The sequence below is a fragment of the Panthera uncia genome (genome assembly GCF_023721935.1).
Source record: "Panthera uncia isolate 11264 chromosome B2 unlocalized genomic scaffold, Puncia_PCG_1.0 HiC_scaffold_25, whole genome shotgun sequence".
NCBI lineage: Eukaryota > Metazoa > Chordata > Mammalia > Carnivora > Felidae > Panthera > Panthera uncia.
Window position 1 is genome coordinate 25,119,783 of NW_026057581.1, and position 22,234 is coordinate 25,142,016.

At 36.4% G+C, this 22,234-nt stretch overlaps 1 protein-coding gene across 1 annotated transcript in view; it reads left to right on the forward strand.

Annotated features, from left to right (window-relative positions):
- GMDS (GDP-mannose 4,6-dehydratase) overlaps positions 1 to 22,234 on the forward strand; it is a 628,119-nt gene that overhangs the window by 291,331 nt on the left and 314,554 nt on the right. Inside the window, exon 6 of the mRNA XM_049654927.1 lies at positions 217 to 321. Coding sequence (XP_049510884.1) covers positions 217 to 321 — 105 coding nt within the window. The remainder of the gene's footprint in view (positions 1 to 216; positions 322 to 22,234) is intronic.

Genomic DNA, 22,234 nt, shown 5'->3' on the forward strand with positions numbered 1-22,234 from the left:
AAATATTTTCTTGTGCACATGATTAACTAGCAAAGGAACCTTTATTTTGTCTTTGGCTTTCATTCAAATTTTTTTCTATCTTAATGTAATATAAATTATAGTTTTTGCAAGTTGTTGCTTATTTAAAATGAGTGAAAATCACTGTCTTTTATAAGGAGACACCATCATTTATAATAATTACTGTCTTTTATTTCCTTTTAAAAAATTGTTCAACAGGGGCAGCAAAACTCTATGCCTATTGGATTGTGGTGAACTTCCGTGAGGCATATAATCTCTTTGCGGTGAATGGCATTCTCTTCAATCACGAGAGTCCTAGAAGAGGTCAGTAAATATGTTAATGGACAAGAGAATTTCAGACTTTTACAACAACTAAAAAAGTTGTATGTTATATTCTGTATGTGTACTGTGCAGACTGGGGAAAACTTCACATCTGCTTTTAACTACAATTGACCCTTGCACAACAAGGTTTTGAACTGTGCAGGTCTGCTTATACACAGATTTTTTACAGTACAGTACTGACAATGTGTTTTCTCTTATGACTTTATTAATAATATTTTCTTCTATCTAGCTAAGTTTATTGTAAGAATACAGTATATAATACGTATAACATACAAAATATGTGTCAATCAAATGTTTATGTTATTGGTAAGGCTTCTGGTCAACAGTAGGCTATTGGTAGTTAAGTTTAGGGGGAGTCAAAAGTTATGTGCATATTTTCTACTGCATGGAGGGTTACCATTCCTTACCTGTCTGCATTGTTCAAGGATCAACTATATTTTGAATGTCAGAAGTGGTAAATGAAAAAATACAAATCCAGACTTAATTATTTAGTAAGTTTGCTAGGTGTTTTATTCAACATGAAAACTGAACACTGTTCTAATTTTACCACTTTCATTGGTAGGTCTTCTCAAGCACATTTTCTTTCTTTTTTTCTTTTTTTCTTTTTTTAATGTTTATTTACTTTTGAGAGAGACAGAGACAGAATGCGAGTGGGTTAGGGGCAGAGAGAGAGGGAGACACAGATCTGAAGCAGGATCCAGGCTCTGAGCTGTCAGGACAGAGCCTGACATAGGGCTCAAACTCACGAGCTGTGAGATCATGACCTGAGCTGAAGCTGGCCGCTCAACCGACTGAGCCACCCAGGCACCCCACAAGCACATTTTTAACCTAAATATTAGGAAGTTTCAAAATGAATGGAAAGGAATAAGTAGTAAACTAATGGTTGTTTCTGGAAGTCACTCTTACTTGTGTAGACTCAACTTGTAGAATCCATATATTTTTTTACTTTGAGTCAATTAGATGTCAATATTCTTTCTTTACATTCCATTGAAATAGACATCCAGAAATTACCATGCTTCTAGAGTATATGTTAAAATAAATTTGAAATCAGTTCTTGTATTTAGAATCATTATCACTTTTTTTCAGAAAACCATATTTGTTTGTATTGCCTTGTTTGCTTCTCATAAGTTTCTGTTGAAACTGTTAGCAACATGCTGGCTTTTCCGTTGCAAATGTAAGGTTTTAAATAAGAAAATGTGTACTCTTATCATTATTTCTGATTTGCTGAAGCATGAGAAATCTTTATAAAACTTGTATACTCTTCACAAAATGATAATTGCCTGTACAATACAATTCTAGGAAGTTTTATGAAATTTCACTATCCTTTAGCCTTTTAGCTTGAGAATCATTGAGAAGTCCAGTCCTAATTTGTTTCATTCATGTCCACCAACTAGTAATGCTTATAACTTTTTCAGTGAAATTTTATGTGACTGTATAGCTACATAATTAACCTATAAGTCATGAGGAAAGAGTAAAGTGATAGATTTATAAAGGTATCTTTAGCATCAGTACATTTTTATTTTATAATTGCATAAGTTAAAAATTCCCATGATGGGCCATTAGAGCATAAGAACCCAATCTGTCATGTCTGTTGCTCCAAAAGAAAACAAAAAGCAGCCAGAAAAGTTTCTTTAATTAATTTTGTGGTTGTGGATATTCTTAGTAGAGGGAAAAGGAAAAGGAAGATCGTAGCTATCCTTGCTCACAGCATTTGGTGTGCGGGATGCTCAAGGCATCTGTTCAGTAAATGATAGTCCCTCCTCCCTCTTTCATCCTAAGTATGTTGATACCCATTGTTTGGGTTTTTGTGCTTTCCACCCCTCAACTTTTCCATCTGAAAAACAAAATAAATAAGTAAAAGTCAATTGTTTTGGATAGGTTAGGATAGGGAAAAGCATTCTTAGTTGCAGAATGAAAAGATACATTAAAATATAACTTCCCCTCAAAAAAATCCTCTATTTGCATATCTTATAATGAGAACTAATTTTTGTCTTTGTCAGTGTTAAACACTTTAAATTTTTTTTATTTTATTTACTTTTTTTTAACATTTATTTATTTTTGAGAGAGAGAAAGTATGTGTGAGTGAGTGGGGAAGGGGCAAAGAGAGGGAGACAGAGGATCTGAAGCAGGCTCCACACTGTGAGCATAGTCGAGCCAAATGTGGGGCTCAAATTCATGACCTGAGCTGAAATCAAATCTGCCGCCCAACTGACTGAGCTACCCAGGTGCCCTAAAAAATTTTACTTTAAAATTAATAACTTCTTTCTTCCCTTTCATTCCCTCTCACTGACTCCCAGCTCTGTCCTCAGGCCCACTAAAGCTCCTTCAGAAACATTTCAAGTGTCTTTATCCTTAAACATACAGAAAGGGTTATTCTATATGTAATATTCTACATCTAGGGCTTTTGTTAAATATTTGTTAAAAACTTGATCTTGTAATATACACATTCTGTTTTATTATATACCTGAAAATCAATATTTCATTTTTTATTTCATTTAATATCAAATAATGAAGAATTATAGGGGTATATGTAAAAATGATATAATACTTATTTGTTAAGATTTCTAATAGTTAATACTTAAAGCATTTTTTGAACTTGAAAATTAATTTTCATATTAACTTAGTCCTACAATACTATTATCATTTTCTCACAATTATTATTTTTATTTATTTATTAACCTTTTCCAAGGAGATTCTTTGGAATCTACCATTAAGGAAGTCTTCTTCCTGTGTTTTATTTTTGAATCTTCAGCTTATAAAACAATACCTCTGTGCTAATAAAAATTCAATACATATTTTTAAATGCATGAATGAATAAATGAATGAATATCTCATGTTTTAGTAAAACTTTACTGAGTTGAAAGCTAGGCAGTCTGAATTAGAGAACAATAGGAATTTATGTAAAAGTTTTAAATAAATATTCTTTTACTTATTTAATGCATAAGGGTAACCAAAGGCTAACTATTCTGAAGTAAAGATTAACCCTGACATACTTTAATAAATAGATAAAATTCATTTCTAATTAATAATCTTAGTCTGTATGCCTATAATTGCTATAGTACTTTAAGTTTGTTTTCTTACGTAGGTTTAGCATTTATACCTCAGTCCTCTTTTGCCCTGTTATCACAGTGATCAAATAAAATACTTTTTTTTTTAATGTTTACTTATTTTGTTGAGAAAGAGTGTGCCAGGTGGGGAGGGGCAGAGAGAAAAGGAGACAGAATCCAAAGCAAGCTCAGTGCTGTCAGTTCAAAGACTGATATGGGGCCTGAAGCCAGGAACCATGAGACCATGATCTGAGCCTAAGTTGGACACTAAACTGACTGAGCCACCCAGGTACACAATACTCTTTTTTTAATGAAGTGGTAAACTTCAATCTAGTCCTAAGGTATATATCCCAAATGCCCAACTAGTAGCGCCCAGACTGATGCAGCCTTTTTGGGGTATGTGCTTTTTCTCTAATGAAGAATAATGACCAAGGCACCTTTTGACTACAGGAATAGTATTCTATGGGAATTTCTAACTTTAAAAAGTATGAATGAAGAATTTTTCAATATAAAGATATTCTAGACCAGAATTTGGCAAATAATGGTTCATGGGTCAAATCCAACCCACCAGCCTATTTTTATATATTAAAAAAAAAGTTTTATTGGAGCATAGCCATGTCCATTTGTTTGTATATTAATCTGTGGCTGCTTTCACAGTAGAGTCTGGTGGCCTGCAAAGCCTAAAATATTTGCTGTCTAGCCCTGTAAGAAAACATTTGCTGGCCCCACCTATAGAATAATTTGTTTCTCAACATCAAGAAACTTTCAGTTGGGTTTAATATTTCTCCCAAGGTAGCAAGATAATCTTACACAAAAGATTTCTTATAAATATTGAAGTCAAAGAGAATAAATAATTAACTCATCCATTAACAAAATTCTGAAGTGTTTGGGTCAGTTAGGGTTCTGTTATGCTTTATTGAAGCACTAAGGTGTGGAACAAAATAAACTAGTAACTGACTGAAGATCTGTAGCATAGCTCATTACAGCAGCCCTCCCTCCTGAGTTTGACACTTTTTCCATGATATTTTTGACGGGGTTATATGTCTTTTCTCTATTCCAAATACTTTGTAGTTTTCTTTTTAAGTGTACTTATTTTGCTTTGTTATGGAAAGATCACAATGCCTCTAAAGATAGTTGGGATCACCTGTGTTTGGCATCGAATTAACAGTTGGAAATCATTGATGTAGAGAATGAAGCCAGTAATCAAAGACTTGGCCCCTGTTTCCCTCAGTCAGCCATGTAGTCACTCTTTCAATTAAGGCAAGATAGTTGATATGCTCATGCTTTAGGTATGCTTATTTTATAAAATAGAGGCACTTTAGTAATATGTAGTACAAATTAGTAATGAACAGTAGTTGAAATTCCATAAAGGCATGAAAATGTATGGTATGTATTGTATGCTGTGGGAATAACTACCATGTTTTATATGACAATATCCACAGATATTCATTAGGTGCTTTTATTCGTAAGCACTCAACTTTTTAAACTAAAAAAATGTACTATTCTCTTTTGAATTAAAGGGGTAGTTGCTTTATGAATAAATTGCAAAAAACAAGACATCTATCTGAAAACCTTTTTCCTCTCATGTTGTTTCTCCAAATTTGAAGTTCTCTGTTCCCTTTACATATCTCTATATATGTACATAAATACAGTGTTCAGTTTGCCACAAATGTGAATGTGACTATAGTGACACTTTTCTTCTGGAAATACAGATTTATATATTTTCTATTTAGGAAATAAAGGCTGGGTTTATTGTCTAGCACTATTAAATTTCTTTGAGGAAGGTGTCATGTACAAAAAATCTTTCAGCATTTGTTGCTAAGTGTTTTTGAAAGTTATATCAGTTAAGAAGACTGATGTCATAAAGCTATTAACTATATAAATTAAACTATGGAAAATATTGAGAAATTTTTAAATTACCTTAAAGTATTTCATGAATAAGGACATTAGAATTTCTTTTTCAATATATTGTTTATCAGTATAAGAGATTTTATAATCTCTTAAGATTATTCTATAAACCAGAACATTAAAACAAGGCTATTTGTAAAGCTAATGATAATATTTCTAGTTCTCATTGTTTATTAATTTAGAAATAAAGTAACAGGAATTCTTACTATTCATCACCTGGATAATTAAAACATTTTGCTAATTATATTTTATTCTTATATTAGCAGACTACTTTGTCATTTCACAAATAACAAATTTGCTGACCTTTAAATATTATAAATAACAATATATATGAAATAATATATTGAAAAAAACATATTTTACATGATCAAGAGTGAACAAAGAGAGATATCTTACCTTCTAGTTTCCAAAGATTAGAAAAGTCAAATGATTAAACTTGACTTGATTTCCTGACTTTAATAACTGTAGCCATCATGATTAAAAGAGTGAAATGCACATAATATTGAGCATTCATTGTTTGTGACTTTTCCATTTTCAGTATGAGTGTAGAAATAGTGTCTAATATCTTACAGCTAAGTAATGGTGTAGGTTTCTGAGAGACTTCCCACAGTCTATGTCCTTAAGGAGAAAGCCCACACTAGGAGTGTGTTCCATGAAAGTTCTCTGCTGTCTGGTATCAGCAGGTGGGGCTAAAGTGTCTGCTGGTTCACAATGGTGGGCCCATTGACTTTTGACCCTCAGTTGGATGCCACTGGTGTTACAGAAGGAGGTTAGTTTAGCAGTTCCAGTCTTTTTTTTTTTTTTTTAATGTTTATTTTGAGAGAGACAGAGAGAGAGAATGAATCCCAAGCAGGGTCTGCACTGACAGTGCAGAGCACAAAGTGGGGCTCGATCTTACAACTGTGAGATCATGACCTGTGCCAAAATCAAGAGGCAGACACTTAACCAACGGAGCCACCCAGGTGCCCCAAGAGTTCCAGTCTTTTTATGAGGATATTTTTCTTACGTTGACTCATCTTAATGTGTAGATCATTAGATCAGTCTGGACAATATAGTGACTACTACTTCCAGAATAAACTGAAGAAGTAAAGTTTGGCTATGTGAACCTACCTCATCACTGTTAGTTTGCTAGCAATGAATCACATGCAGTGACTGCCTTCATCCCTTGGATACCTTTAGCCTGAGTAAGAAAGAAACCAGGGTCCATGTCAACAATATTATTTCTTCCATTTTATTCCCATTCTTTGTCTTCATTTTTTTTAAGTGTTTAAAACTGGAACATTTACTCAGTTCTACACAAATTAATATTTTTTTCTTAGGTTTTCTCCTTTTCTTTCTCCTTCCATGTTTGACCCCTAAATAATGCTGTCACCCACATATGGTGTATAACTGTGCTACCTTCTCTGTGACCATGGAGTCCTATAAAGAGACTCCATCATTGCCTTCTCCCTCCAGGAGCTCTTTAGTTTCTGGACTCCTGTTTTCTCTAGAATTCCAAGAAAGCCTAATAAATACCACGAAGAAATGCTGGGGCATTTATGTGCTTATTTTATTTTGTGTTTCTTAGTCGAGAGGAACTTTTTATCATTTCCCAGATGAAGGAATCAGAGTAGTTTGGCCACATCATCATCATCATCATCATCATCATCGTCAAGCATTATAATAGTGAAAAATATTACATCCATGAGGTGTTTTGTTGCATTTGACATTGTGATTTAATATCTAAAGGTACTTTTAGAGACATTTTAACTAACTTATTTAACTTACACATCTCTTTATTTGTATGTGGAAATTCATACACCTATTTTTTCTAACTCTTTAATTTAAAAGTGTATAATAACCCATTAAATAATATTCTTTATTTTAAAGACCTTTTAGGGAACAGTTGATATCCACTTTTATGTATTCTCCCCAAATACCCTCAGAATTTATGAGATGGGAAGGAATTTAAAGATCACCCCCTCCCATTGATTTCATCAATGAAGAAACTGGAGCAGCATGAGGTTGTGTTGTCCAAGGTGACAAAACTAACATGTGTCAACACTAAAGCTAGAGGTAATCCTGAAGAGAGAAATGACATAAGCATTGTTCATATTTGCAGAAATAGCATGTATATGAACTGTGAGTTGGAAGTGAGCAGATCAACTCCCATGCAGCAGAGCTGGTACTTGTACTATGGAACGAAGCAAGCAGAGAAGTGGGAAATCTATCTCAATTGCTTTTATCTTTTTGTAAAAGACATTGATTGATTCAGTTAATGGAAATATAACCTTTCAGATATTTAGCATAATAATCATAATAAAACATTACTTTTATAATATTAAAATGTAAATATGCTATGAAGACAATGACTTATCTTGAATATCAGCAAAAAGTTGGCAATGAGAAGAAACAGAGCTAATACAAAATACGTTAAAAATCATGTGGCAATAAGAAGATATAAAGTACTTTAAATATACCTATAATTAAGAGTTTAAGACTACCACAAATGGATGGTGTACTACTACTGTTTAGATATCGAGCCATTTTTAGATGAGTGTAACACATTCCTCTAAATATGGGCTTCATAAGAAATCATATATATCAGTCTAAACACAGTATTCAACTGAAAGAATCTGACATTTTAAGGTTCATGAACTTGTGGTTTTGAGTTTTAGACTTGAGTTTTGTTTTGTTTTGTTTTTTTAGCTACCAAGTGTTTTGCTTTTTAAAATTCCTAACTATATTTATTGTTATAAATTCATCTTCATATGTTTAAGCTATAATTCCTATAAAAATCAACTAATTAAGTCACAGTAAAATTTTGGATAATTTTCCCCTTCATTTTTTTCTAATGATTGCTCTTATTCATTGCTGGAAGATAGACTAATTCTCAAGGATTTTGGTTCTCAACTGGGAGGGAATGAGGATTGGAAGAGTGTGACTTTGCCCCTCAGAGGACTTGTGACAATATCTGGAGGTGTTTTTGGTTGTCACAACTGTAGGTGAGGGTAACAGCAGGAATGCTCCTTAATGTCTTACAATGCACAAGAAAACCCCAACAGCAAAGAATTATCCAGCCCCAAATGTCAGTGCTAAGGGTGAGGTAGCTGGCTCTAGAATTTCACCCTTGAAATGTTATCATCCTATCTAGATAAATATCATCTATAAGACTGGGATCTTCTTTTTCTTTACCTATCACTTTTATTTTGCAGTAAATCCTTCATGGAGCTTTAGCAAGCATTTACCTAAATACAGTAGAAAAAAAAAGAAAGAAAAGAAAACTTCTGATTGAATAAGTAGCTCCATGTGAAACCATTTAGGCCTTAAGTGTTCTGGTCTTCTATAGGTCAAACGCCAGTCAGGGAAACCCAGAGAACAGAATTGTTATTGCAGGGCTCTCCTAATCATTTTGGGCTGAATTCTTACTTTCGTGACCCACTGGTCTGCAGAACCACATCAAAGGTAGGACCTTGACGACCTTCCTTCCACCTCCAAAATAAATGAGCATATTTATCTTTTGTTGTAAGTTATAACAAGAACAAAGCTTTCCTTTGGGAATAAGCAATAGAGTCCATGTTCTGTCTTTGATATAAGACAATAACAAAAATGGATTCAAGATAATTTTTCAATGCATAGGATTACAGTAATATTAGTGTGAGATGTTCACTTTATTTGGGAATTTTCCTTTAAAATTATTTGAATTCATAGATAATTTTAGTACTTTAGAGATAATAGAATTCAGAATATCAATTAAATAACTTATTTTTATAATTAGAACTTATTTTTATTATTTCAACAGGCAGAAGCACTCATTTGTGTGTGTGTGTGTTTGTGTAAATAAAACAGTATTTTTAAAAATTACAAAGTTATTATTTGCCTGAGTAGCAATTTAGATCATATAGAACTATCAAGAAACAAGCAAACCAATATCTAACAACCCAGTATTTTATTTGTATTTCTGTCTGTTGAAGCTACCTTGTGGTTCTTTTAGATGGGCATCATAGCCTCAATGTATTGAAAGAAAATTTGGCCGCCCATTGCAACATCAGCAGATGAAGTAATCTCATGCTAGAGTTCAGCAGAGCATTAATGTGTTTTACACAATACCATTTTGTCTGTGTGTAAATGGTTAGATTGTTGGCAACTCACCTTGGACCCACCTGATTTTAGGTGGCCTTTCCGGTTGGGCACAAAGTGACATCATCTGGCTTACTATTACATTTGTAGACTGTGATACTTCACAGATGACATCTGCACTTGGAGATCACAGAGCTGTCTGCTGATATTATTCACTGTGGGGAGATGAGGTGTAATTGCTTAAACATGAAAGACTTTTGAAGCAATAGTTGTTCTAATTGAGGTGGTTGTTACCACTAAATAAAGTCAAGTCCTTCTCACCTACTGAGGTGAGACTTCTGAGACTGTTGAATTGATTTTTTTTAATGTTTTGTCATTTCTGTGACATTTACATTTGAAACCAAACGAACAACTGCCTGATCTCACATAGTGCAACTCCCACAGTATAAGCAGGCAGTGTACACAGTGGTTAAGAGTGCATTAAGCCACTCAGAGCCAGGCCTGGATGGAGTCAGCTTGGCTGCACTACTTTTTCAGACCTCAGTTTCCTCTTCTGTATTGCTAATGTGCCTGCCTAAAATGTGCACTGTGAGGGTCAATGAGGCAATATATGTTACCTACCTATGGGTCCAGTGTTAAGATAAAATAGGAGAGCATATGTGAAAAAGATTAATATAGTACCTGGTAGATTTTGAACATGTGTGTATTTCTTTTTCTTTCTTTATTTCCCTCTTACTGTATTTTTAGCACTGAACCTAGAGTATTTCTTTTTTCCTCCCCTTCTGAGGTAAGACTGTGTTGGAGCCAAACCAATTTGTGGGGTTCTAGTGGCTATTGGCATAAGACTAAGACAGTGTGAAATATAAATCCTGCAGGGCCTGCCAATTAGAGATGGTTTTGAACCACAAACAAAGTATATTAATGATGTTTACAGATGAGTTAGAGTAGTCAATTTATTTGCATGAATTGCAAAAAGAAAAAAAAAATGTAGTATTGGAGAATCGCTGGAATCACAGGAAGGCCATTTTCAAATGAGATTCAGGCAGTTAAACCAGTGAACCTTTAAATTAGGGAAATCAAAAAAAGATGATGGATATGGAAGGAGTATGGTAAACATCAAACACATATGAAAGACCCTTGGGAAAATTAACGAAACCTTCTAGTATTTTTTTAAATGATTCAGATATTTTTATTAATGTCCCTGTGAGAATGCTACATGAAATACAAAGTGCTGTTTTGTCAAAAAAAAATTATAAACAAGAATTTTTTTTTTTTTTTTACTTTTTGGCTATACTTGGAAAAAACACATCAGTACAATTATAATTTAAATTTCATTAATTATAAGATAAATTACAATTCTTTTCAGAATAGCATTTTCCCTCAAATTCAGTTTGAATCAAAGCTTTCTTTTTCACTATTAATTATGAATTTTGTTTTCCCTTTTAATTGGTTCAGGCTCAGGTAAGGATACAGAAGTATTCAACTGCTTCAATCCAGGTTCTATCACTTAGTAAATGAGCGACTTTTGGCAAGTTTCTCAGTCTTTCTGAGCCTCAGTTTTCTCATCTGTAAAATGGGGTAATATTAGTCTTCACTTATGGGGCATCTGGTTGGCTCAGACGGTTAAGTGACTTCAGCTTGGGTCATGATTTCATGGTTCACGGGTTTAAGCCCCATGTCAGGTTCTGTGCTGACAGGTCAGTTTATGACTTTGCGCCCCATGCCAGGCTCACTGCTGTCAGCACAGAGCCTGCTTCAGATCCTCTGTTTCCCTCTTTCTCTGCCTCTCCCCTACTCATGCTTTCTCTTGCAAAAATAAAAAAATAAAAAGTGAAAAAATTAAGGAAATAATGTAAATAAAGTTATTAGCACATTATTATTATTATTACCACTACTACTAGTAATGTTGCATCTGGAGAAGGAGGGTCAATTTGTACCACCTCACAATCTAAAATGTGGGAATAACAAAAAAGAAATTAATTTTTTTTTTAACGTTTATTTACTTTTGAGACAGAGAGAGAGCATGAACAGGGGAGGGTCAGAGAGAGGGAGACACAGAATCTGAAACAGGCTCCAGGCTCTGAGCTGTCAGCACAGAGCCCGACGCGGGGCTCGAACTCACGGACCGCGAGATCACGACCTGAGCTGAAGTCGGCCGCTTAACCGACTGAGCCACCCAGGTACCCCAACAAAAAGGAAGTTAATGAAGGGATAGACAACTTGTTTTTCCTGAGCAAGTATGGAAGTTAAGCTTTCAGAGCTTGGTAACTGGTAGTTAAGGTAGACAAGATGTGATAAAGTAATTTACAGAGCATTGAACATGAAGTATTGGTAAGAATAAGTTCTGAACTTCTGTTGTTTATGAAATGTTTAATTCCCAGAGTTCATTTGAAGACTGAACTCGGAGCAGAAAAGAGTTTTCTAGATAAAGGGTTTAAAATCTTACTTTCCTATGCTCACTTTTGCAGAAGAAAACTTGTGGTATAAGAAAAAACTGGTTGCAGGGATACCTGAGTGGCCCAGTTGGTTAAGCATCCGACTTTGGCTCAGGTCATGATCTTGCAGTTTCTGAGTTCTAGCCCCGCATCGGGCTCTGTGCTGACAGCTCAGAGCCTGGAGCCTGCTTCGGATTCTGTGTCTCCCCCTCTCTGTTCCCCTCCCATTCTCATGCTCTGTCTCTCTCTGTCTCTCAATAATATAATAAAACCTTAAAAGAAAAAAAGGAAAAAAAAGAAAATACTAGTTGCAAAGAAAGAGAAAGATCAAAGAGCCACATAGCACTCCAGATCCACAGTAAGCATTCTGGAAGCTCAGTGGAGGAACTGAAGCCTTGCATAAAAACCACCTGATAATGACTCAGTGCTTAAAGACAGCATTTGGCCAGTGCATAAACCAATACTAAAACAGAATGATAAACTTGCGGGAACAAACCCAGCTGGACAGACCAGCCTGCAAGGGGCACAACAAAGAGAATCTGCCCAGAACAGAGCAGTTCCTTAGGTCAAGATCATTGTGTGTGTGTGTGTGTGTGTGTGTGTGTGTGTGTGTGTGTGTGTGTTGAGGGATGAGGAGGCATTGGACATTTTTACCAGAACCACTGAATATCTTTTATAGTTTGTTAAGTACTTATAAATACATTTATAATAAGTATAATCTAAATTTAGCCTAGACTAAGATTAAGAGTGGGATTGGCAACCCCTTAAAGCTGAGTCACTTAACTAGGTATGAGAAAGGAGATATGATGCAATGAGAAGGCAGCATCACTTTTTTTTTTTTTTTTTTTTTTTTGTAATGAGGAATTTTGTGACACTAGAGACTTTGGGATGCCAGGAATACTCCTTTGGGGCTCTCAGATTATGAACTGAGACCATGAGGTAGGAAGGGGCCATCTCCCTCACTTCCATGTAAAGCACAGTTCATTGAGGGAGAACATTTCCCTGTGGACCCTCAGGACCTGTGCAGCTCTGAATTCTCACAGGATCAGGAACCCATGTGGCAACTCAAGTTCTCATGGAGGGTGCAGGTGATTGTGGTTCCTCCCTAAATTAATTTAATGCCAGGAGGGTGAGAACTTTAGATAACTGGTTTTGAGAATGTTTAAAATATCCCAGCAACTTCTAGAATTGTTGGAGATTCTGCAGGTAGGGGTACTGACTCAGCAAAAGTTGAACCCTAATGCTACTCTTAACCTCCTTTATAGTTCTAGACTCATGGAATCCTGGGGGGCATGCAGTTACCAAAACAAACTTAATAAATTGTTGGATCTTATTAGAGTTTGGGCTCAACCATTCTCAATGAATCCTTTTGCCATCTTCATACAGTCCTGGTTTAATGAACGCTTTTCAGTTATTGTTATATAGACATTCCTGGTCTGGACAGACCCTAATGATGAGTAAGGTAAAAATTCCTGGAGTGAGCAAAATTTATGTTCAATAAGGCTAATTTCTGCCAGAATAGGCAGGTCATTATAATAAAACTTTTTAAATATCTAGCATGTTTAAGATTTCTTAAAAGGTGCTAAAGCAGGATGCACATGAGAATAAGTAGCCCATAATGGGATGCAATTAAGGAAGTGAAAATACAATCTGATCACAAAGAAACACTTCCTGGCCATGAAAAAGGTAGGTATGCAGCATAATTTTGTCAATGGAATAGGGGAAGCCCCAGTGCCCACAAGATGTTAAAGAAGGCTGGGTTGAAGTACACAGGAAATGTCTCAACCCTGGCCCAGGTGCCTCTTAAAATCCTAACAATGAATTTGTACAAAAGGAGCAAAATTTCTTTTTAAGGAAGAGGAAGGAGTTTCTCAGAGGAGCACTGATTAATTTTATTAGAGGCAGACAAAACGAGTATTGTTAAGAACCTTAGTACTAATATATACCCATGTGGACAGCCATAGGACTGTACACTCTCAGAAGCCTATGATAACTATTTAATCTGAGGTGCTAGACATTTAGGAATGTTTTCTTAACCTGCAAACAAAGGGAAATATTCCTTATAGGGAGCAGGGGAATGAAATTATTTTTTAAAAATGAATGTAATCTATTGTTCTACACCCAGCACTATAATGAAAATTCATACCATATATGAAAAAAAATGACATGTGTACATCTCTTTAACAGAGAAATCGAACTTTGTAGACAGAGCTGAATATCACTATGTCAATTAAATTTTGTGGTCATGAAAATGAAATTGCTATTCTAGAATAGACTTGGGGGTAGGGATTTCAGGAGTTGGGTGCTCCCCATGGGCTAGCTTTAGAATATGGCACTTCTGTCAGGAGGAAAGGCTCCTGGGGGTGGTTAATGTTCACTGTGAAGCCTTACTTAGTTAGCATCCATAGTGGCTGCCCTGCCACACACTCCTTTCCTCCAGCTGATGGGATGAACACGCCCTGTGGCCACTTCCTTCAAGGTCTTTGACACTAGCTTGATGTTTTTCGCATATTCCTATTTTCCTTGGTTGGATTCTAAGTGTGTCTAAGATCAGAATTTTTAAGCACAAATCATTCTTGAGAAGTATGGAGGGCTCCTGAGCTAATAGCTTGCATTTTTAAGAAGTTTTAACTTTTGAAACTATTAGTGATATTAATGATGATGATGGTAACATAGCAGTTAACACATAGCGCTTACCATGCACACAGTGATGTGTTTTTCACATTTCTTTTAACTTCATAGTAAAGCTATGGTTATATCCATTTTATAATGGTTATATCCATTTTATAGGTGAGGAGACAGAAGTTTGGAGAGATTAAATTACTTTCTCATAGTAAGTGAAGTGTCCAAGATTTGAACCCAGGCAGCCTGACTCCAGAACCCCTACAATTATCCATTACGTTATGCTGACTTCTAAGATGGCCTGTCTCTTAAGCCATGCTTCATTTCCCAAATGAGCTTTATTCTAATCACATCAACTCCTTTTTTGACCCTCAGATTTTTCCTCAAGAGTTTTATTCCTATTTGACATTTTTGTTTCTTCTTGACTTTCCTGGTTTTCCTTATTTAGTTTTGCTAAACACTAAATTTAATTAGTGAAAATACGAAATGATGAAGCAAGATGTGGAAGCAAATTATTTTTCCTGAATTTTGTCCTGTAGTTTACATAGAAACTGGGGCAATATGAGACTAAGCTATCTTGAAACTGAGTGTATTAACTTTCAAAAACTATGTTGCATGGTTTTTAGTTTATAGAGACTATTAGGGAATCAATTATACTGATGAATGATAGCTACCCTCACTGTTTAGAATTCTTAATATTGTTTATACACTGTCAAATAATTTTTAAATTTGCTTTTTCACTGATGGCAACAATCTTTGTTTTTACAAACTGATGTGAAGAATATTGGGTTTTGCAGCTCACAGACATTCCTTTCATGAAAATCAAACAGGGGCCTCAAGAGCAGTATGTGCAGACTCGAAAATTCAAGGCAAGACTCCCTGGACAAAAAAAAATAATAATAATAATTGTGTAACAGTTTATTTCCTTGCATATTATGGTTTAGGGTCAGCATGTCTTAAAATGTCTTCTATAACACCGATTATTAGGTTCTCCAAAGAAACAGAAAAAATACGAGATATCTATACCTATATGAGATGTACTGTAAGGAATTGGCTCATGATTATGGAAGCTGAGAAGTCCCATTATCTGATGTCAACAAGTTGGAGATCCAGATACAGTTCCAGTCTTAAGTCCAAAGGCCCTGGAATGGGGACTCACACTTGCAGTGTAAGAAGGAGAAGGCAGGGGAAGACAGATGCCTCAGCTCAAGCCCTCCAACAGAGAGGAGGAGTTCTCCTTTTATCCACCTTTTTGTTCTGTTCAGGCCTCTGAGGGATGGAATGAGGCCCACCAACGTTAAAGAGGGCAGTGTGCTTTGCTCAGGCTATAGATTCAATCAAATGCTAATCTTATGGGGAACACCCTCACAGACATACCCAGAAATAATGTTTAGCCAAATATGTGGGTACCCCTTGGCCTGGTCAAGTTGACTCAAAATTAATCATCGTACTGACTGAATGCTTTTTTTTTTTTTTTAATCATTACCTAAATTTCCAGAAAAAGGAATTTATTCTTCATTCTCTATGATAATTCAGGAATAGTTTCTGTCTCTGCTCTGGTGTGCCTTAGATATGCTACTGTCATTTGTGTGACCATCAGACTCCCTGGGCCTTCAGCTGAGAACCCCAAATAGATCAGGAATATCAAGAAAGCATAGATAGTAGTAGCAGAGAGGGACTATGTAACAAATAAGAAAGTCATACTTTCCCCTCCTTGTGTTTTTCATTCCTTAGTATTACATATTTATTCCATGTCAACAATTAAGGTGGCATTTATTGACTGGTAACCAATACTTATAACTCATCTTTTATTTCTGATTACTCTTGCCCTTGGAGTCTGACCCTTCTTGAAAAATATTTCATAAACTGAAGTCCAAACCACGTATCAGCAACAGTTACTACAGAAGAAGAAATATTAGTTGCTTTCTTTGGGTAAAAAACTATCATTTGTACTCATTTGTTTTTTGGGGTACTGCATATCTTTACTTTTCTGTGATATAAGAGAATAACAGAAACAAAGTCATGACTACCAAGTAAGATTATTGTGTAAGGAGACACAATTGCTTCATTTTATAGATATTTGTCTTATCCTCCATTTTCTATCAGATGAAAATTTGAATCAAAGCCCTTTTGAAGATTTTCTTACTTTGCAGTCTTTACACTGGAATGGCTATATGCCAATACTGTTTTTTTAAAGTTACTTTGAACATGAAATTTGTATGAATGGGCTCTGCTTTACTTCTCAAATTTCACTACAATTTTGAGTCAAGATGGAAGCCAAAGAAGAAACTGAATCCTAGAGGGTCAGTGTGAGCAATGTCAAATAGAAGTACGAACATTGTCCTGTGAAATAGCTCTATATGTCAATTCTGAAATACAGCAAACATAATATAGAATGATGTCAGATAAGGCATTTTAATGTCAATAAGTCATTTTGTAAAAATGAGTTGATTTCAAAAATATATATCTCTCTATATTATTCCCATGCTTTTTCATTCTTGTATACATTGCATATATTCTCTCAGAACAAAGTTTGATTGTTCTGCATCAATCCCTTACCTCTCCCCACTCCCTACCTCTTACTGTAGATTGAAGTAAGAGTAGTCTACAGAGGTCCTGAAAAATACGGATGGTGAGAAGAAATTATGACTACAATGTGTCAGAAGAGAGATAAGCTGCCTAGTATGACAGATAATTTCTTCATCATTGACTGGTATCTGTAATGTTATCTTTATGCTTACTGTATACATGTCCCTGTAAAACAAACATACTAGTTTAAGTATCTAATCATTCCCAAGAATCTAGAATTGTGGCAAAAGAAATAGAAGAACTAAGTTCATGATGTACTGTATTTACCAATGAAAAGATACCCTATTCCTTAAACTGTTGAATACTCCTACTTCTTTCTTGTTCAGAAAATGTTTATTGAATACCTATCATGTGATAAGGCCTATACTAGACTCTGGTGAAAGAGATGAAGAACATAATGCTTGTGTTTAAAAAGCTCACGGTGGGGGCACCTGGGTGGCTCAGTCGGTTAAGCGTTCGACTTTGGCTCAGGTCATGATCTTGCGGTTTGTGGGTTCAAGCCCTGCAACAGGCTCTGTGCTAACAGCTCAGAACCTGGAGCCTGCTTCAGATTCAGTGTCTCCCTCTCTTTCTGCCCCTCCTCCCACCTCTCTCTAAAAAAAAATAAACATTTAAAAAAATTAGAAAAAGTAAAAATCTCACAGTGGAGATAAGTAAACTAAAAATTACAATGAAGTGTAATAAAAGCAGGTGGACATATGCAAGGGTGATTGAAGAGTATGGAGGAGGGACAGCTCACCTATTGGTGAGGGGAGGACTCAGGAAATCCTTTCATCAAGGTGATACTTGAAGTATGACAATTGGGGAGCAAAATATGGATAAAGATGTTTCTCACAGAGGAGGCATATGCAGAGAAAGAGAAGGGACCTAGGCTTGCTGAGGAACCTGTACAGTTGGATGCTGCTGGAGAGAATTGTGGGGTAGGAAAGGGGCAGGTGGAGAAGCTAGAAGGTGATGGATGACAGATCACACAGAGATATTGTTACCACGGAAGAAAGAGGGGGTTGTGATCAGATTTTCATTTAGGAACTGTAAGTTTTTAAAACAGACTTCTCTCAAAGCAAGAAGAGCATCTGGTAGGAGGGCTAAATGAAATCTTTCACTGAGTTGGACTTGTGCATCTGTGGGGAATCTAGGTTTAGAAATGTCAAAACTCACACTAGGCTTGAGCGAAATAAGTAGAGTTAGATGGCAGGTTGGGTGTATATTACCCAACTGTGGGAATGACAGAGATGTATCTGGCCTGACCTTAGTGACAATTGGAACCAGAAGTCATATATCTTCAGGGTGCTCTCTCTTTGTCTCTTGTCTCCATTTTTCTTTGTCTTGGTTTTGTCTTTTTAAACCACTTTCTTCTATGAAACCAGAACTAGGGTCACTACCAGCTTTAGTCTCACTATGCTCCCTCAACTCTATTTAGAAAAGGCCAAGGGAAGGAGTCTAATTGGCCTGCCATGATGGGGTGCCTGTCCCTCAACCAGTCACTGTAGCTGTGGTTCTTTGGGTCAGCGTGGGTTCCGTTCATGCTTTTGAATAAGTCAGTGCAGTCAGAAAGGCAGAGTCAGTCCACTGCCATTAGGACCAGGCAAAGAAGGAAGGAACACAAAAATGTCCTTCAGGGGCATCTACAAATTAGGCAGCCATCACTATCATGGTCTACTAGAGGCTTGATTTGGAAGTTCTGTAGGAATGTCTGGGAAGTAGAAGCAGTAGGAGTTGGGCAGTTGACTGGCAGATGTGAATGAGAAAGAGTCAAAGGGGATTCCCAGGTAGCTGGGTAGATAGCCCATTCATCAAGCAGTGACATGTAAAAAATCATGTCAGCTGAGGTAAAGGAGACTAGAGTGAGATAAAGGTTATATCCCCTGAGGTGAGTAGGAGGAAAGCCAGATGGAGACTTGCAGATCACATAAAATGATTACCAGCCAGGCAGCAGGAGCTTAGCTTGAGTTGGAGAGCATAATTAGAATAGGTGTGTTCTCCCACAGCACTCAGGCCACAACATAGGAGGAAAGACATTGATATTGATATGAGGTTTTGCAGAGTATGTGAAGTGGAACAGCCAGGAGAGCAAAGGAATTAAGGGTATTAGCAAGAAAATGGTCAAAGTGATGGCTCATTATATGAAAAAGAAGGAAATAAAGACCAAGGAATCTGCATGAACAAGAGACTGGGAGTTCTGTATGCTTGGACAACTGGTATAATGCTGCTGTGAGGATGGACATTGTGGACAGGAGGATAAATCATATAGCAGAGGGAAGTGTTTGTTTAAGATTTGAGAGGGAAATAGAAGCCCTCAGAGGGAACATCTGCACATTTTTTAATCTGAATTTTTGTTCTTTCTACCCTCTCTCCTATGCCCGTGGATGGGCTGTCTGGAGAACTCAACATTCGTCCACTAGGCCCTGTTTGTAATCACCAACCCAAAGGTGTGACACCAGTAATTTTCACCTCTCTCCTGGATCATTTCTATTTCTCCCTCATCACTAGATCTCTCCCTTCAAATGTTACTTTTTCTCCCATCTTGAAATAAAATTTTCTCTCCTCCATTCTGTCTTTAACCCTCTCACCCATCAGATTTCTGACTACATTCCTCTGAGGCTCTCTGATCAGGGTCGCCAGTCACCTTGAGTCTGCCATACCCATTGGTCATTTTTCCATCTGTCCCCTGTCTTCCTCCCTGACCTACAGTCGTGGTGATTAACAACCTCCTGGGCACGCGCTTTCCAGACTTTCCGGATTCTTCCCTGCTCTTGTTTTCCTTCAGCCTCACTGCTTCCTCCTCATCTGTTTGACCTCTAAATGTTGTAGTGTCAGTGGATTCGGTTCTTGGACCATTTCTGTTTTCTTGCTCACTTCCCTCTCTTGGTGGTCTCAGCCGGTTTCAGGACTTGAAATACCATCCACACATCAATGGTTCCCAAATGTGTGCTTTCACCTAGACCCTCCTCAGGAGGCCAGACTCATATATTCACTTTGACTTTAGATGAAGACTCACCCTGTCTCATCATGATTTAAATATTTCATGTTTATTAGTTCTCTGATAGTTTCGTCAGTGTATCAAATGAATGGAGAGACTTAAAATAACACAGTGTATCTGTGGGTAAGGTTAGCGTTTATATATAAATTTGTTTTAATTTTGTGGGATTTTGTCTTTGTCCGGATTCGTTTGTTTGACTAAGGCAGTGATTCTCAAGGAGGGGGGCAGTTTGTTTCCCCAGGGGACATTTGGCAATGTCTGGAGACATTTTTGGTTGCCACTGCTGAGAAGGGGGTGCTACTAGCATCTCTTGGGTAACAGCCAGGAATGCTGCTAAACACTCTGCAATGTACAGGTCAGCCCCAAATGTCAATAGTGCTAAAGCTGAGAAACCCTGAAAATGAAGATTTGTGAATTTGAATCATCTTAATCTCGGTAGAAAAGGCATTGAACATTTGATGCAAAGAGCAAAGTAGCTTGAATCTTTCTCTTTAAACATATATTTATGAATAATTGCCAAAAGGTGGTAGCTATCCTCGACAAATGCACGTTGTGAATGGTCCTCTTGTAAGCCTGAGATTCCTTTAAGCATGCCTGTTGGATTTTGAGTACCTGCAGTTAAATAGTGTTGCTCTTGGCAGGACTTGGTGAGCAAATGAGGTATGAGCTCTCTGATCTCTGCAGTCTGCTCAGTCAGCCATGACCTTCCCAGTGTCTCTTCTTTCTACACCCTGTCTGCAGCGAGCCACGGCCCAGGCAGTTCCCAGTGGGGTGGCCAGAGACTACCACAGGGGGGGAATGCAGGGCCCCAGGGCGGAGGTTCATGAGGGGTTCAGGATAAATTGGAATGATTTCTGTTTTGCAATGAATAGCATCCAAACGGGCTTTGTACTTTATCTAACTCCAAAAAAATTTTTAAATCTACAGCTTTTGGATGAAGTACTGGGCAATGAAATAAAACTTTTCTTAGAGAAATTGTGGTTACTTCACATACTATTTGGATGCTGACAGGGATATATTTTGCATGTATTTATATGTATGTCTTCAGCATACATATTTGTGTATACATGTGCACGTACTAACAATGAAAATTGCCACACAATCACAGCTACTTTGCTTCTTGGGAGTTAGACAGTATAATGGCAGGGCCAGAATGAAGCAGTTTTGTTTAATGTGGTAAGCAGAATTATCCCTCATAGGAATTACTGTATCTCCCTCAATGTTTCTTCCCTTAGTTCTATTTGATCATCATAAAATGTCCATTGTTGTATTTTGTATGTTATAAAAACAAAAATAAAAACAAAACCTCTGTTTTGTACAGAGGGTAGTACATTGTGGTAAAGATGGTGATTTAACAGATGATCTAATTCTTTAATTGCAATAAGTATGCTGCTATTCATGTCTTAAAGTTTAATGCTGATAATTTATGATATATGTTATAAATTTTGTCAGTTCTTCTTTTCCTTAAAATTTTGGTTTAGAAGATATTTGACTATAAATATTATTGGTATACTTTACGGTATTATAGTAAAAAGTTTAACAAGGCATATGTGTGTATACATACTCACACATACATTGATGTAAGGATTAGATATAAGAACAAAGCCAGGAAATTAGGAATTTGGCTTTAGTTCTATATCTGAGCTGCCTCCTGTGTGTTGGTGCTGGAATGATCTCACAGCAGGTCTTAATCATCTGTTCTCACAGGAAGTGAGGCCCAGTGTAAAGGGGAAGAACCACAAGACAAGACGATATTCTAGTTCAGAATTTCATAAGGAAAAAAAAAAAGCATATTTGCCTGTTGTGTGAAAAAAATTATTAAAAGTAATCATATTTGAGCCAAAGACATACATACATACATACATACATATTGAACAGGCATACTCCGTTTAAAAGAAAACATAAAAATAAATTTTTTCTGAATGTCTAGTATGAAAATAAAAATAAATATGTGTTGGGTAGAACAGTTATTTGCTTTGCATCCAGCTATACAGAGCAAATAATTTCTTTTAATATCTTTATTTCTCTAAATCTGTCTTCATCTTCCTGACAATTGCCTCCCAACTGTAGGTGGGGACCACTAGGGACCCCAAAGTGGTATCCAGTCCTGTTTACCTAGTTTTAATAGACCTTTAGGTAATGTCCAACCTCTTTAATTAGAAGGCTCAGTTTTGGCCTTAGACAGCAACAAACTAGAAGAGCAGAACCTTATTAACCTGGGCACAGTGGAAGGGAATGAAAGGTTGTAGAGGTTA